At 36.3% G+C, this 17,663-nt stretch overlaps 1 protein-coding gene across 2 annotated transcripts in view; it reads right to left on the bottom strand.

Moving 5' to 3' along the window:
- ASB15 (ankyrin repeat and SOCS box containing 15) overlaps positions 1-16,102 on the bottom strand; it is a 37,721-nt gene extending 21,619 nt beyond the window's left edge. The window contains exons 1-7 of one of the 2 annotated variants that reach the window (XM_057302754.1): positions 16,009-16,102; positions 13,699-13,879; positions 9,261-9,321; positions 3,282-3,390; positions 1,613-1,665; positions 1,391-1,522; positions 149-307 (exon numbers count right to left, since the gene is read on the bottom strand). In XM_057302754.1, the coding sequence (XP_057158737.1) occupies positions 149-307; positions 1,391-1,522; positions 1,613-1,665; positions 3,282-3,388 (451 nt within the window). In that variant the 5' untranslated portion in view covers positions 3,389-3,390; positions 9,261-9,321; positions 13,699-13,879; positions 16,009-16,102. Of the gene's footprint in view, positions 1-148; positions 308-1,390; positions 1,523-1,612; positions 1,666-3,281; positions 3,391-8,808; positions 10,532-13,698; positions 13,880-16,008 lie in introns of those variants that run through there. The other variant, XM_034964904.3, reaches the window with a different exon arrangement.
- Positions 16,103-17,663: the final 1,561 nt, after the last annotated feature.

The raw sequence follows: 17,663 nt of genomic DNA, 5'->3' as shown, positions 1-17,663 counted from the left end.
TCACAGGACAGAAGACATGGGGGTTAGGCAAGTAGCTCAGGGAACGGAAGGAACTGAGATCACAATTTTAGCCATTATACAGTGGTTTCCAATAAATACTTATTATTTGTTTCAAACTATAAAAGTTCTAGAAAAAAAGGTCATTTACCAATCAGAAGGGGGGTCTCTCCTTTGTCATTTTTTGTGTTGGGCCACACTCCCTTTTCTAATAAAGTTCTTACATTTTCCACCAGACCAGCTTTGACTGCCAAAGTCAAGGGTGTTTCTCCATCACAGGTCTTGAATTCCCAGAGTGTCTTATAGGATGCTGTGACATGAAAGCATTATGTTGAAAAGTTGAAAATACTCACTTATAGGATATTACACAAATCAGAGCCATCCAATATTATATACATCGGATTGAACAAAGTCAATTGATGAAAACGAAAGGACTTTGACAAAAGTTTACCAAATGACGGTGAGGATAAAGTAGATGCACATGGACTTGCTAATCAAATTGACAGCTAGAAAACCAAAATCTGTTTCTAGCTGCTTTTTTGAAAATGACGTGCTAAGTCTCATTTCTTGATACATTACAAAACAATGTTTCAATCCTTTGTATTATAATTTATATTGTAACTGAAATTGTTTTTTGTGAAATGAAATCTGTGAATGTGGGAATGGAGAATGTACTTGAATGTAGGTATCACTGTGTCAAAATGATCCTTAACATCATCTGTATCTGTCTGTCTGGCTGTCTAGTTTTCTAGATGGCTGGCTTATAATCAAGTATGTATCTCCCAGAACACAGAGCTGTCATGCAACAGTGGAAGCTGAACGATAGGGCACTCTCAAAAGTGTTCTGTAAGATGCTGAGATGTGAAAACACTGTATTAGAACATAAAAGTTACTGTTAATATTTAACAGTGGCTTGATTTGCCATAATATTTTTTAATGCTTACATTATGAAAAAAATCAATGTAATGTAAAGACCAGTATTGTCAGTACTCCCTGTTGTACTATATAAGAATCTTTTGGAAACTGTTAACTCAAGAGATAGTTCAAAATGAAAAATTTAAAATTGATTTCCAAAAGAAAAGAGTGTTATATATGACTCAATTAATTCATGATATATAGAAACTTTTATCACTTTTATGTGATAACCACACCTTTCCACCAACCTGTGTCTCATTCATAGGTAAAAGGATGCAAAAGGTAAACCCCCAATGTCAAAAAAATGCCTAATTTTTGTACTCTGAGTTTAAAACATGGGTGCTGCCTTTTTCAAATTCCAAATAATATTTTAATCTGCCTTTTCCTTCTGCTAGTTATGTTCACTGAAAACACTTATAACATCAACATATCAACATTCTTGCTCTGGCTTGGTCAAACATGTTTTATGTTCTCTTACCATCCAGAACAATCTCAAGTATTTGTTGAATGGGTTGAACAACAGCTTCATGCAATGGAAACCATCCTTTTTCATCAGCTTCATCCATTGCATATTTATATTTTACATACTCCTGGAGCTCAAGAATGTGACCTAAATTAAACACATGGACAGATGACTAATCTCTGTTTTTTCAAGGCGGAATCTCCAGTCCATCCCACTGTAGATAGTACACCCATTTACCTTGTTTTATGGCCTCCACAAGTTTTCTGTTTTGAGCACTTAGGGGTACAAATCTATGAGATAAAGAAAAATCGTATTTATACTAGATACTAGTGGTATAGTTCAAGGAACCAAACATTTTAATTTATATTGCATTTTAAAAATTAATTTTGATAATCAAGATCCAAAGGAGATGCATACAATTGATTTTATCTCCTTAAAAAGTAAATGTATGGGAGTCAGACACAGAGCATATTTATGATACATTGATCTAAGAATATTAGTGAAGATGGCAAAATAGAAGATTACAATGCTATCTCTGAGATATCTCAAAGCAATAAAAAAGGAGTAAACAATTGGAGTCAGATTCAGAGGAGCTAGGTTCAATTCCTAGCCTTATTTTGTGATTCTGGGGAAGCCAATTAGCCTTTCTGGATGTGGGTTCTTCATCTGCAAAATGATGGAATTAATAGAAAGATCTCTAGGTTTTTCTAATTTTAAACACTCTATGCTCAAAAAATGTTTTTTGCTTTGAACTTAATAATTGCTAATAAGATACTTACTTGGGAGCTTATGATCTAAACTACATATGCGAGTTTTAAATCAACTGTTCCACAAGTGAAAATAGGCAGGGCATTTACTAAACAAACTCCCAATCACTGGCCCAGCAGGTCATGATTTAAACCCTCATGGAGGTTTTCTGGTGTGTGTGTTTGTTAAGTGGAAAGAAGGAATTCCATAACAAATTTACTTAACTCTGTTAAGCAGAAACATCTGCTAGCATACCAGGGTTGCGAATGCCTTCCAGGAAGCTCTGAAGTTCTAAAGCTTGTTGGAGATAAGGGAGAAATTCCAGACCAGAAATTTCAGTGTACTACGTCTACTTTTTCAAAGCTCAAAAGCAACAATTTTTAAACACTGGATCTCTTCAAAAGTACTACTAAATTCCAGAATACAAGATTTTAAACACTATAACAAAAAGTAAAGGTAAGCTAGTTTATTTCTGTCAGACGTATAATGTGTTTTTTTAGAAAGAAATTTACTTTTGCAGTTTTAGACTCGATAAATCCTACCTACATAATACATCACTTTTAGGTATATTTTAATTTATTAATTCTTGTCATTTGGGTAGTAGATAATCAAATAGGTGGTAGTTTGTATATTACTTTGCCATATAGAATAAAAGTCCACAACTCTTCTCTCATTCATTAACTAATGGGCTACATGGCTTAGCATTATTCTTCATATTTTAAACATACAACAATGGAATATGTTACCTATAAAGGGTTAGCTGTATCAGTAGCAGAATGAGCTCTAGAGTGTACAGACCTCTGTATACCAACCTGTCTGTGTATTTGTTCTATAAACTGTACTTGCAAATATGTTCAAATTACTCATTGCCCTTTGTTAATCTATATTAATTTAGAAAATAGGCAATTCTATACAACCAAATTCATCTAGGAATTTTCCACATAGGGTTTTTCCTGTTTTCCACATGAGGTGAGGATTTGTGGAAGATCAGATTGCTAAAACTTATGAACAGTGGCCCTTGGAAAGCTGTTAGATTCCCTATCAGAAAGGAAAGGTCAATTTTCCTAGAGGAGGAATTAGGAAACGGTATTCATTTTATCTTACAACAAAATGAATGCCATAAAGAAATTTTGCCAAGGATAGTTGGTTTGAATACTACCTTTCAGGACAAAGTGCAGTCTTGCTGGCTTCAATGGATTCTTGAATACTTAGCTGAATATCATAACTTGTAAGATGGTCTTCATCAGGGTCATCATTAGTATCCATTCCTGCATATAATTTTGAAGGAGACAAGTTCTTATTATCAACAAATGGCCCAAAACAGTACATAGAGTAAACATGGAAAATGCATAGTGAAAAACTAAAATGCATTTTCCTTTCCCTAGTTAACAAATACAAATGTGGGTAACATTTTAATCCACATTACATGTGAGGTCCATTTTATTAACTTAAATGGTCTAACTGTTGAAACCTTTAATGACCCGCCCTTTGAGAATTTGCACTTTCTAACTTTTGACTTTTTTTTTTCAGTAATGACTGCAGTTGGGCTTATAAGAATTCACTTTTTCCTGAGCTTCTGATTGATGTCAATTTTGGTCCATCAGTTTTCTTGGAGAGTGTGTACATAACCTATTAAAAGCTTAAAAATTGATCCAATGAGGATAAGATGGATAATGGCTGTAATGGAGAACAGTCATCCTGTTACATTCCTTTTTTTTTTGGAGATGGAGTCTTGCTCTGTCGCTTGGGCTGGAGTGCAGTGGCGTGATCTCGGCTTACTGCAACCTCTGCCTCCTGGATTCAAGCAATTCTCCCTCCTCAGCCTCCCGAGTAGCTTGGATTACAGGTGCACACCACCATGTCTGGCTAATTTTCATATTTTTTTAGTAGAGACAGAGTTTCACCATGTTGGCCAGGCTGGTCTCAAACTCCTGACCTTGTGATCCCCACCTTTGGGAGGGGATCTGTAAACCCCTCCCAAAGTGCTGGGGTTTACAGGTGTGAGCCACCATGCCTGGTCCCTTTTACATTCTTCACAAACCAGCAATGGTCAGCTTCAAAGTCTGACTGGTCTCAGAGCATCATTTGAACATTGTGATAAGGACCATTTTAACTTCATCCATAGACCGGAAACCAGCCCTACTATAGAGTCCCCATTCACTCCCTTACACAGTTCTATTACAAGCCACTGCTCTTGACTGGCCCACCTCCCTGAAGATAATACAGAAAAATGTAGATTAGTCTTCATTTGCTTATTTATCCCAAATATCAAATTAGGAGAATGAATTTACTATTTTACTCTTTACTATTGAGTCAATTGCTTTATTTTATTTAGAGAGGACATTTAGTAAATATAGAAATAAAATTTCTATAGCTGAGTTGACTGGCTAATATGAAATTATCTTTGATTGATGGTACTTTTCAAGCCTTTTATAGTCTCTATATGAAATTTTACTTTATAGTATGTCTTCTGAATGAGAGAAAAACAAAAGAGTGCTCTGCAGGCAATTTCCAAAACACAGTTGACACATGCTTTACCTCTTCTCATTCTTCCTCAAGGTTGGATAATTTCAAACTCTATACCTGCTAACATCCAAGGTCTCTAACCTGTGGACAGACTGTGCATGAACTCAATGGCAATATTATGATTAATTGTTCATTGTTCTATATCAGTGGCCTTAATATCACCTCAGAACAAAAGGTATAGAATAGTGCTAATGTTCAGAGACCACACACGAGATAGTCACCATGCTCCACCAAGCATGTTCCCTGACACTGTGGTATCTCAGTCTCCTCAAAAGGCGCCCTAGAGATCTTATTCACCACGTAGATGTAAATGGTATTTTGCTTTTTAATTTATTGTTTATTGGCTCATTGTGTGTCTCCTCTCCTTAGAATGTAACTCAGTAAAAGCAGGGAATTAGTCTGTGATCTCAGTGCCAAGAGAAGCGTCATCTCCTGGTTTGTGCTCTCTAAATATGTGTTGAATAAATGAATTAATGAATTAATAAGTGAGCATTGAAATATAATTCAGGCTCTTCTTTGTTCTTAGAACTGACCATTTCCTTTGGATATGGAGTTTCTTTTTTTTCCAACTAAACAAATTTGATTGTTCACTCTGTGCTTAGCTTCATTTGTCTCTCTTCTGTTCTTTTACATAATATTTCTCTTTATTCACGAGGCCCTCCAGCTGATCCCCATCCATGGCTGGCACTGTGTCAAGGCTGGCACAAGACATTCCTCCTATATAAACTCTCGGTATAATTCTTCAGTTCCTCTCCAGCCATCTTAATCTGTGAATATCTCCTCTTATGTAATATTTTTCCAATGTCTGGGTTTATACTCATTCATTCTGTATTTGCTTTACAAGTTATTTACATACTTGTGTTTGTGTTTTCACTTGGACCATTGGTTTTCTGAGAGGAAACAAAATCTCTTCTTTTCTCTATCTTTTCTCTCTATTCCTTCTCCTTGTCAACTATTGCAAACAGCTGCTGTCAGTGGTCCCTGGAATAAAAGTTGTTGACTCATTACTAGCAGACAAGTACTGAATCTGTCAGCCAGCACCAGTAGATGACAAAGTTCAACCTGTGGCCTTGCCTGGTGACTTTCTCAGTGATATTACTGGGGTGATAGGGGGGATTGTATGGCTCTGGGATTAGTAATAGGATACAGAGCCTTTCACCTATTTAAATCACCAGCTTAAATCTAACCCTGTTTGAAATTTGGGCTTTCAGTGTATGAGAGAGCACAGGCTCCATAAAGAACTGAGCTGGCCTGTGGAAAGTATTTTATTTTAACGTTTTTTTTTTTTTTCCTACTATCACAAAGGAAGTTCCCTAGCTTCCTGTTTGGTATCTCTAATGACAGTAGGGTGAAAATGATCGGAACACTTTCTATGCAGAACAACGCCAATCTAGCACAGGTGTCTCCAGCCTTTTCCTGAAAGCTTGAGATGAAGTGAAGATCTGCATGCAGGTGTACTAAGGTGCCAGACAGTCAGTCAAAGGAGCATTACTGGAATGGACTTAAAGACGTCAAGACACAATGATAAAGGCAAGAGGAGAGTACCTTATTTATCTAAACCTCACATAAATTTATCCTTTAGATAAATAAGAGTAACTTATTTATCTAAGACCAGTTCAGTTCTCTATGGAGCCTGTGCTATCTCATAAATAAGAGTAACTGGCCGGGCACGGTGGCTCACGCCTATAATCCCAGTACTTTGGGAGGCCAAGGCGGGTGGGTCACGAGGTCAGGAGATCGAGACCATCCTGGCTAACACGGTGAAACCCCGTCTCTACTAAAAAAAAATACAAAAAAAATTAGTCAGGCATGGTGGCGGGCGCCTGTAGACCCAGCTACTCGGGAGACTGAGGCAGGAGAATGGCGTGAACCCGGGAGGCGGAGCTTGCAGTGAGCCGAGATCGCGCCACTGCACCCCAGCCTGGGCGACAGAGCGAGACTCCATCTCAAAAAAAAATAATAATAATAATTATTTATCTAAACCTCCTTGAGTGGCGAGGACTCAATCCCACCTGAGGGCCAGCGACAGTCTATGGGAAATTATTTCTATAAAGCACTACTCAGAAGCATGAGGAAAGGCCAGACAATATTTTGACATCTTTAAGGTATATGTATGGGTATCCCACTTCTCAGTCTAGAGAAAATTGACTTTTCTTTTTTTTTTTTTTTTTTTTTTGAGATGGAGTTTTGCTCTTTTGCCCAGGCTGGAGTGAAACGGCACAATCTTGGCTCACTGCAACCTCCCCCCTGCCGGGTTCAAGTGATTGTCCTGCCTTAGCCTCCCAAGTAGCTGGGATTATAGGCACCGGCCACCATGCCTGGCTAATTTTTGTATTTTTAGTAGAGATGGGCCCCCCCAATGTGCTAGGATTACAGGCATGAGCCACCATGCCTGGCCTAGAGAAACTGACTCTTAATAATAATTTGCCATTTAACATTCAATCTTGTTCTAGAGAAGACCACAAGATAAATCATTTGTTCTCCATAAGTAGCTGATTTACAAAGTAACTGATGCAATCATATTGTACAATCAGCCTCTTCATTTAAAGCACTGGTTAACCTTGCTTAGGGTTGTGAAAACATTTGATGAAAGCTATGGATTCTCCCTCCAGAGGGACACATGTCCACTCAAAATTTTGCATGCAATTTTAGGGAACTTATGGAATCTCAGAGGTTTTTTCATGTTCTCCTGGTAAAAAACCACTGAATTAAGGATTCCTAAATGCTAAATGCCAAATATATTCCTCAGATATCAATAAGTTTTAGTTTATTTTACAGATAGGCTATGTTAAATCCTTAATTCAGATAGTGAGAAAAGGGAACTTTGGTGATCATGTAAATTTTTTGATACATTTGGCAATAGTAATAATAACCATAAATTATCAAGTGCTTGCTTTGTTTCAAGCACTGTGCAAAGCATTTTGCATACATTAGCTTGTTTTAAATTCTCATTCCAATTCTATACTGTAGGTATTATAGATTCAAGAGGTTAAATGACCCACCAAATGTCCCAGAGCTAATAAGTAGAGTCTGGACCGAGCAGGAAATACCTTCACTTTTAAGGTCTTTCAGAAGTTAGAGGAAAATGTCTCACAGTCTGTTGCCTTTAAAAGAAAACACTGTGATCTTGCTTTTAACAGCCAGCTTTTGATGACAATCACTTCCAAAAATAAAAAATAGCTTCCAGGGACACATAAATCTTTTTCTTTGGCTTCATGCAATAAGGCTTTATGTTACTTAGGGTGGTCTGAGGTTCCTAAGCTTGCCTTCATTCTGTACTTTTTGCCTTGGAGTCTAAACATCATGGTCCAAACAACAGGATCAACATACCAGTTGGTGCCTGACTGAAATGGTGAGGAGGTTGGTAATGTTGCAAGATATGATGCAGGAGTGAACATGAGTATATGACACCTTTTTGCATCAGTTTTGCTAAACTGCCTCCAAACCATGATCTGAGCTAATGCCTTCCTGTAAAGGCAGCTGATAAATTTTTGACACCTGTCAGAGCTTCCTTTGAAATACAATAGCTCCCACAGCACAGAACCAAGGTTCTCCCTTTCCCTGAAAAAGGACGAATACAACTTTCTTCCTCATGTATTGTTTAGCTGGTTTACTCCTGCTTACATGCAGATCTGTTTTCTCCACCTACCCTCACACTCTGTCTTGGGCATACCAAACCGAAACCATCTCTATGAGTCCTAAACAAGGCTGGCCTTGAGAGTAAGCAGAGTGGACAGTTGCTTCCATGGTGCAAGGAAGGGCTCTGTGTCTATAAATAACACACTGCCCCCAGCACCTGTCACATCAGTGTCATTCTATTGCATCAGCAAGAGATTCTGTCCTTTAGGGCTTATTGTTCCATCTTCCAGTGTCCCTTTTAAAATTTAGATAGCAACATACTGGCCCCTAGTTTAGAACCAAGATGTCTTGGGATAGTTACTGGAGTACCATGAGGCTGGGAAGATGGCAGAAAGTTTAAGGCTAGGATCTAGTGGGAAGTGATACGAAGGGACAACAAAAGAGTCAATAGAATACAATTTGGTTTTCTTTACAATTTTATCCAAGGCCAGCCCAAATAGAAACCCTGGGGTTCTGAGGGAGATGCAGGTTTCGGCTGTGTGGATTGGGGGACACTGATTCCCTGGGAATTTTTCTTTTACCTTGAAGCTGCAATGATTCTCGAGTGTTGAGCTCATCTACTAGAGGTCCCTGAAAGAATCATCAGGATTTATTCTATCAGAGGAAGGGCAAGAGTTAAAAGACATTTTCTTCTTTTTTTTTTTTTTTTTTTTTTTGGTACGGTAAAAAAAATACAGTTGTTATATACCAAACAATACTAATTCTCATTTTTATGCACTTTGATCATTTGTATGCATACTTTTAAAGATGTGGAGAAATCAATATAAATACAATCCTGTTATAACTTTGCTTTTTATTTGGTGGCTGAATGCTTATTTTTAAAGAATTGCATAGCACAAAGTAGCAAATCACATGAATGGATGCGTTAGGATGATTTAAACAACAGAATCAACTAGTTCCCCAAAAATTTCAGATAGAAGTGTAACTGTCAGAATTGGGTTTTACCCCACAGTCACAGGTAACTTTTACTTACAAGCAATAAGTTACAGCAATTCCTTCTTTATGGTATTTGCCTTTTCTACTGAAGAGAAATCCTAAGCATGATGGGGAGAACTAAATCAGTTTAAATAGCATCTTTCTTAACAGCAAAGTATGTTCTTCTGATATCTTGAAAACATGCACACACACAAACAATCTTAGTCCAAAAAACAAATGCTACTTTTATGTTACTTCAAAGAAACACAACTCAACATTTTAGAAAAAGATATAAAAGGCAAAATGATCTGTAGAAACTAAACATGATATCTGGCACGGGATAAAAACTCAGTATTTACTAAATGAATGAATAATTGTATAATTAAATACACACAACTCTTAAAATTAGCCTTGTGTTTCCTTTATAGGTCACAGATATATTTTTGCTGAATTCTCTTCAAATTTTGGGGCTTCACTGATTGATGCTTAATTTCTATGCAAATATACTAATGATAGAACCTGTTTAGTAGTTTTGTTTATCTCTAGTTTCATATTACAAAAGTAAAAAATTTTAATGAAATTAGTATGAGGACTAGATAAAAAAATAAAATAAGAACAAGAAAAAATAGAGAAAAAAGAAAGTTTTACTCTTTACTATTGATTTCCAAGTCAAATTTAATTATAACAGAAATGTGGGAAGACGCATGTTAGCTTTTGAGGACTACACTCATAACAGTTTAGGAAGGAGCTTTAGACTCACAAACTCACAGGTTTCTAGGGGAATATAAACTTACAGAATAGCAAAGAGTTAAAGGAAGATAAGCCCATGAAAAGACAACTTATTAGTAGACGTGCCCTGATCACAAGCTAATGTGATATAATGATTTTTAAAAGCCCTATCCTTCTTCTGTAATTCTACGTCTAGGAAGAAGGCCGGGCCTGGTGGCTCATGCCTGTAATCCGAGGACTTTGGGAGGCTGAGAAAGGTGGATTGCCTGAGCTCAGGAGTTTGAGACCAGCCTGGGCAACATGGTGAAACCTCATCTCTACAAAAAATACAAAAATTAATTGGATATGGTGGTAGGCACCTGTAGTATCAGCTACTTGGGGGGGCTGAGGTGGGAGGATTGCTTGAGCCTAGAAGGTTGAGGCTGCAGTGAGCCACGTTCATGCCACTCCACTCCAGTTTGGGTGATAAAACAAGACTCTGTCTCAAAAACTAAATAAATAAATAAATAAAAGAAATAATCAGAGATGTAAAAAAAGATGTGCATGTGAGAATGTTTATCTCAGCTGTGTTTAAATTGCCAAAACATTAGAAACAACATAAATGTCCCAAAATAGGAAATTTGTATAAGACATCATTGTACACATACAAATGGAATACTACACAGTTATTAAAATTCATATACTTGAAGAATATTTAACATTATATGTAAAGTGTCAGTTTAAGTATGATGTTTATTTAACCAGATATGAGTAACCACTTTTAAGGAACTATGATGGATTTTTCCCCCAACTTTATTGAAGTATAGTTGACAATTTAAAATTATATGTATTTACCGTGTACAACTTGATAATTTGACATATGTATACATTGTGAAATATTCACCACTATCAAGCTAAGTAAATTGTCCATTCTGGCACATAGTTTATCTTTTTTGGGGGTATAGCTATTTTAAAAAACAGTACAAAGGTTTCTCAAAAATTTAAAAATAGAACTACCTTATGATCCAGCAATCTCACTTCTGTGTGTATATATCCAAAGGAATTGAAATCACTATCTCAGAGAGATATCTGCCCTTCCATGTTAGTTGCAGCAGTATTTATAGCAGCCAAGATATAGAAACAACCTAAATGTCCATTGACAGATGAATAAATGAAGAAAATGTGCTGTGTATTTACAATGGACTATTAACCTTAAAAAAGAAGAGAATCTTGCCATTTGTGACAACATAGATCAACCTAGAGGACATTATGCTAAATGAAACAAGCCAGGTACAGAGAGAAATATTGTGATATTTATCTGTGGAATCTAAAAAGTTGAAGTCATAGAAAAAAGAGTAGAATGTTGGTTGCCTGGGGCTAGGAGGTGCTGGCCAAGGGGTACAAATTTCAGTTAAGCAGGATGAATAAATTCTGGAAATCTAATGTACAACAATGTAACTGTAGTTAACAATATTGTATTGTATACTTGAAATTTGCTAAGGGTGTAGATTTTAAGAGTTTTCACCACCAGTAACAACAAGAAAAGTGAACTAAGATGGACTTTACAGAGGCAAAGCTTACAAAGCCCTCTCAGGAAAATTAGCTTAGCATCTACCTCTTAGGACTGAGCAGGCCAGGAACCTTGGTGACCTCGAGAAGAGAGAAGATTGTACAGGAAAGCAGGTAGAACTTGGTGAAGAGAGTTTCTTGGTGTGGGAAGGAGCAGAAATTTGAAAGAGCAATTCATTTATCTGAATCGTCCAAGCAGTGGCTTCATTACCTAAGTTATTGTGTCTGTCTGCATGAAATCAATAGTTTATTTTCCATTAATTAGTGAGTGGTGGCTCCTGAGAAAGGTGAGGCCAGTTACAGACAATAAAAAATCTACTTTTGGTTTGTGCAATTGAGTTGTAGAGTGAGTAAAAAATGTTTTGACTACATTGATTACCTATAGTAACAATAAAAATAATATCTCCAGACTTTTAAAACGTATTATTTTTTTAACTTTCATTTTAAGTTTTATCTTAACGTTTGTTATATAGGTAAATTGTATATTGCAAGGGTTTGGTGTACAGAGTATTTTATCATGCAGGTAATAGGCATAGTATCTCATAGGTAGTTTTTCTATCCTTGCCCTCCTCCCACTTTCGACCCTCAGGTAGGTCTTGGCGTCTGTTGTTCCCTTCTTTGTGTCCGTATGTACTCACAGTTTAGTTCCTACTTGCAAGTGAGAACATGGGGTATTTGGTTTTCTGTTCCGGTGTTAATTTGCTTAGGATAATGACCCTACAGCTCCATCCATGTTGCTGCAAAGGACACAATCTCATTCTTTTTTATGGCTGGCTAGTATTCTATGGTGTATACGTACAACATTATCTTTATCCAGTCTACTGTCATTGTGCATTTAGGTTGATTCCATGTTTTTGCTGTTGTGAACAATACTGCAGTGAACGTACGTGTGCATGTATCTTTATGGTACGGTGATTTATATTCCTTTGGGTGTATATCCAAAAATGCGATTACTGGATTGAATGGTAATTCTGCTTTAAGTTCTTTGAGAAATCACCAAACTGTTTTCCACAGTGGCCAAACTAAGTTACATTCCCACCAGCATTGTATAAGCATTCCCTTTTCTCCATAACCTCGCCAGCATCTGTTATTTTTTGACTTTTTAGTAGTAGCCATTCTGACTGGTGTGTGAGATGGTATCTCATTATGGTTTTGATTTGCATTTCTCTAATGATTAGGGATGTTGAGCATTTTAAAAAGTATTATTCTTATGCATATACACATAAATATTCATATACAAATATATATGCATATATTCTCTCCAAAAATATTCATTCCTGGCATAATATATTTTGTTCAACATGACAAACAATCCTGTCTGGTGCTCAAGTCAAATTTTTTTCCCTTCAAAATTGATTCAAATAATAATGAGTCACTGCATTTTTTCATATCTTGTTTTGAAATCATGTACAGGCCATTGATTTCTTTCTGTTGGAGGCAGTTGAATATAATGGTTGAACCTTTGTTCAAATGCTGACCTGCCTGCATTAGCTGCCTGGTTAACTGTGTCTGACGTGTCACAAGTAGTCAGTAAACATTACCTGTTATTATTCTGTGATTGAACTCCTGTGGAATGGGAAAGTAGGATTCTAGTACTTTTTGAAAGTTTTAGTTCTATTCCTTACCCTTGAATATTGACCCTGACACCCCCATTTTATTTTCTTCTCCCTCCTTTTCCCTAGAATCACCAATTTTCAGAGTTAAAGACTGTCAGGTAGCCCCACCTGTAAATTTTATTTACAACATGCCCAATAAGTAATTGGTAGCCTCAGTTTGAACATCAAAGTGTCAGGGAGTTTGCTATCTCCTCACACGGCGCTTCTTCTTTAGCCAGCATTTTTTTTTTTTTTTAGACAGAGTCTCCTTCTGTCAACCAAGCTGGAGTCCAATGGCATGATCTCGGCTCACTGCAACATCCACCTCCCAGGTTCAAGTGATTCTCCTGCCCCAGCCTCCCGAGTAGCTGGGATTACAGGAGCCCACCACTATGCTGGGCTAATTTTTGTATTTTTATTAGAGACAGGGTTTCACCACGTTGGTCAGGCTGGTCTTGAACTCCTGACCTCAGGTGATTCTCCCCCATCGGCCTCCCAAAATGCTGGGATTATAGGCATGAGCTATGGCACCCGGCCTAGCCAGATTTCACAATTAGGAAAACCAGTGAACTTGAATCCACTCTTCAAAACATTATCTGAAGATAATGTTTCTACTTCTCTTACCTTTTTCTGGTTCTCTTTCTCAGAGCTACGCTGAGAAAGTATTGTTCCTCTGCAACACAGGAGCCCTGTTAATATCCCCCAGGAAGGCTGTCAGATCTCCACTGAGCTTTTTCTTCCAGAGGCTGGACAACTGCTCTTCCTATAAGATGGTCTCACCTCCTGCACTGTCTTGACTGCTTTCCTGTAAACACATCTGTTTATCCATTTCTTTCTAAAAGTGACACTGTACCACAGGCTCTGAAGGCAACACAACAGCTACAGTCAGACCAACACAAGTTTAAGTGGGTGTGACCACTTCCCTTTTCTCAAACACTATACATCTGTTAATTTAGTCCAAGTTCAGATAAATATTTAGGCTATTATGTTACAGACTTGATTTAGACCCCAGTATCCCAAAGATCTACAAGTCGTATGTTTTCCCCACATTGTTTTCTGTGCAATTGTATGCAGGACCCTATTGGACTCTATTTATTCCTATTACATTTTATATTTTTTCAATTTGGCCTTTATTTCCTTCTGCTAAAATTGAATGCATTTTCTATCTCTCCAAGTATTGTTTTATTTGCTGACTTAATAAGCATGCCTTCTATATGTCCTTAAGCTCCACTGATAAAGATAAATGTTGAAAAGAAATTGGCACAGGACAGAGGCCTTTATGTTGACATTGATCCATTATTTTGCACCCTCTCAGAAAAGGTGTTTATCCAGCTACAAATCCTCTTAAAGACACCACCACCTAGTATTAATGTCTCCTTTTTGATAATAAGACCATCATCAAGGAATATTGTCAAATACCTTGTTGTAATACAAATGCACAGTTATCTATGATACTACATTCCTTTGCTCTGCTAATCAAAAAGACAAAGGAAAAGAATTAACCCACCAATTCTTAGTCATTATTTTTTTCCTAAGGATGTTCAGACTATCCTATTTGTCCATGCAAAAATATACATTCAATGTCTGTTGTGTTCCACGCACAGGGCTAGACACATATATACAGGATCCATGCCCTCAGGGAGTTTTCTGCCTTTAAATAATGTATTTTAGATTTTTCTCCAGAAATAATACCAATTTCTCTTTAAGGTTTAGCACAAAGTCAAGCACATAGCATAGCAAGTCTTTAATAAGTATTTTTATATTGAGTTTAATAATTATTATAACTAATATCTATTGAGTGTTTACCTGTGATAGGGATTACACTAAGTGCATTAAATGGATGTCACTTAATGTCTATGACATAATTCTCCCCCACTTTACAGATGAGAAAACTGAAGCACAGAGTCATTAGGTAACTTACCTAAGCCCACATATCTAGTGGGCAGTGGAGAGTGGGCTATAGCCCAGTCATCTGACAATGGAGGCCACACACGCTTAACCAGTATACTCTAACTATGACTCAGCTACTTTGAAGGAATTAATGAAAAGAGGGTCTTATTTTGTAACCTAAAAATTCATAAACCTGAGAAAAAGTTTTCTCAAAAAGTTTAAGCAACTACCTAACAAATTCATCCAACAACTCCAGAGGAAATATAAAACTTGTAGGCAAATTTCTATTTGAAAATAAAATATTCTCATAAAATAACTGGTGTAAAATTATAATTTTTATCACAATAACTTAATAATCTCAGCACAAAGGAGTGATAAGATTTTTCTTGTCCACATCACTGCTTTACTTCATGGAAGTCAAATCATTTTAGATATAGAAAGCTCCTTAGAAGTTAACTGTGCATTTAAGAACAATATGAGTGATGATATCAGACAAATTTTAAGGACTTTCCAACCTTTAGATTTTGTGATATAATTTGCAGGAGTAAATTTCCAATTCTATTCAGTTTATTTTTAAAAAAATCTAACTAATTTAAAGAAATGTTTCAATCTGGGCAGAAAGCATTCATCTTTTTCAACAAGTGATGAAAAAGCCTTAAAAGAGATTTATTTTATTTATTCACAAAAATTATTTAATTTTTTTTTATTAGAAACCAAGAGGTGAGCTGAGACCCTTCTGGGATTCTATAGTAAAAATATTGACATGTTCTATAAGGATACTCATTCTTAATCTGTTTTTCTCATGATACAATTTTTTATGCTTAGTAATTATGCAATTGAGTTGATATTCTATAAGCAAACAAATTCTAGCTTTATTCTCTAATTAAAAAGGCTCTAAACAGGTAAGCCCGTAGGTGATCAAGCGGAAAGAAAGTAATGAGTAGCTACTATAATTTGTATTTCCATCTGTTTAAAATATTACCAATAATGAACTATTCAATAAGCTAGTTGGTGAGGTACAGATCAAATATTTCATAATCTCACCTTTTGGAATGATCATCTTGTCATTCTTATCCAGGGACTTGCCTTCCTAAATCAGAGGAAGTGCCCTGGAGCCAATGTGTGCTTCTGTGTATCTAAAATTAAGTATCCAGTTGGTGGTTAAATTAAGACCTGACCTTGTACAACTGAAACATAAGCGGTCTCTGGCACACGGTAAAGTATTACCCATGACTTCTCTAGACTCTCATCAAAAGAAACGCAAGCCTACAGAGGTATAATAAGATTATCTGTGTCCTGATTGGTTCAAAGAACTCTTATGAAAACAAAGGACCTGCCAATTCAGCTGCAGGGAGTGTTGCTACTGATGGAACAAAACCAAACCACTTGGAATTAACGCACAATTTAAAGGTATTTGTTCGAGAGACAAATCTGTAAGTCTTTGCGTTGTCAGACCCTAATCCACTTTTGACATATTTTAATACACACTATTTTTCTTTCTCCATCTTTCAGATTCAGGTCAAATTTCATTAAATACAATCTTCTTGTCATACTAATTTGCTGTCTTTGATTTTTGTTTAATAATTGCTAGTCTGATATACAGACGGAGATAGGGCAGTCAGTGACATCTAATCTGATCAAGAATTTTTAGGTCAAGTTATTGAGCATATATAGTCTAAAAAAATGAGTAGCAAATGTATTAATAAAACAAGCAAAAAAATTGGGATTTTTAATTGAGGAAGGTTGTTTGTTTTCTTTTAAAAAACCAATTAAGTTTATTGTCTTACTGATTTTCCAATGAAAATAGTCTGCCTTAAATTTGTTTTGACATAGCTATCCTTGGACTAACTCAGGCCACCATTGGCACTCACAAAGCCATCTGGCCTCTATCCCCTACACCCCCCCACTAAAACAACTCGTTTTGCAGCTCTCAATGACCTCTTTCTGACTTATATTAGAAACTCATTTCATATTTTATATTCATTTCTTATTTTACAAACCCTCATTGGATTTGCTGCCAGTGATTCTTTCCTTTTTCCTGAACCTCTCTACTTCTTAAGCTACTGGGAGCACTACACGCTTTTGTTTTTCTTCTCATCTCTGACATTTTCTTTGTACTCAGTGTTAATGAATATAAATACGTGGATTTTAGTGAATTTGCCAGTTTTATTTCAAAAATTGAGAAACCGTAAATGTGAAATGAGAGGTCCTAACTCCGCTTTAACTGTGATAAAAGAAGGTGCGTTTCAGTCATCTTCAAAGCAAACTGAGAAGTATTTTATGTTTAAACCACTATTAACTGTGTATTGCAGTAGTCAAGGGTAAAGGTTAGATCATTGCATACATTGTCCACATTTTATCATTATTAATCTAATTTGGAATTTTTCAATGAAGAATTCTTGTGAAAAGCAATCAGCATTGTGAAACACTTTAATTTTATACAACTTTTTTTTACTTACAATATTAGAAATTCATACAAAGCTTTAGAGTATAATGCAAATGTGTGGGAAAACGTGCACCTAACACTTTAAAGTGTGGCTTGACACATTGCAGTGACTTTTCTGCTCTTAAACTAATGACGGTATGCCTGTTTTATCCATTTATATAATAGTTGTTATAGATCTACCTATACCATACAACATTTAAAATAATGCATATAATGATAGAAAAGCCAAAATAAGATCATGTGGTAAAATAAA

This window comes from Pan paniscus, chromosome 6, assembly GCF_029289425.2.
Source record: "Pan paniscus chromosome 6, NHGRI_mPanPan1-v2.0_pri, whole genome shotgun sequence".
NCBI lineage: Eukaryota > Metazoa > Chordata > Mammalia > Primates > Hominidae > Pan > Pan paniscus.
Note: the sequence above shows the minus strand (reverse complement) of the source record. Positions and strands in the feature narration are given on the sequence as shown.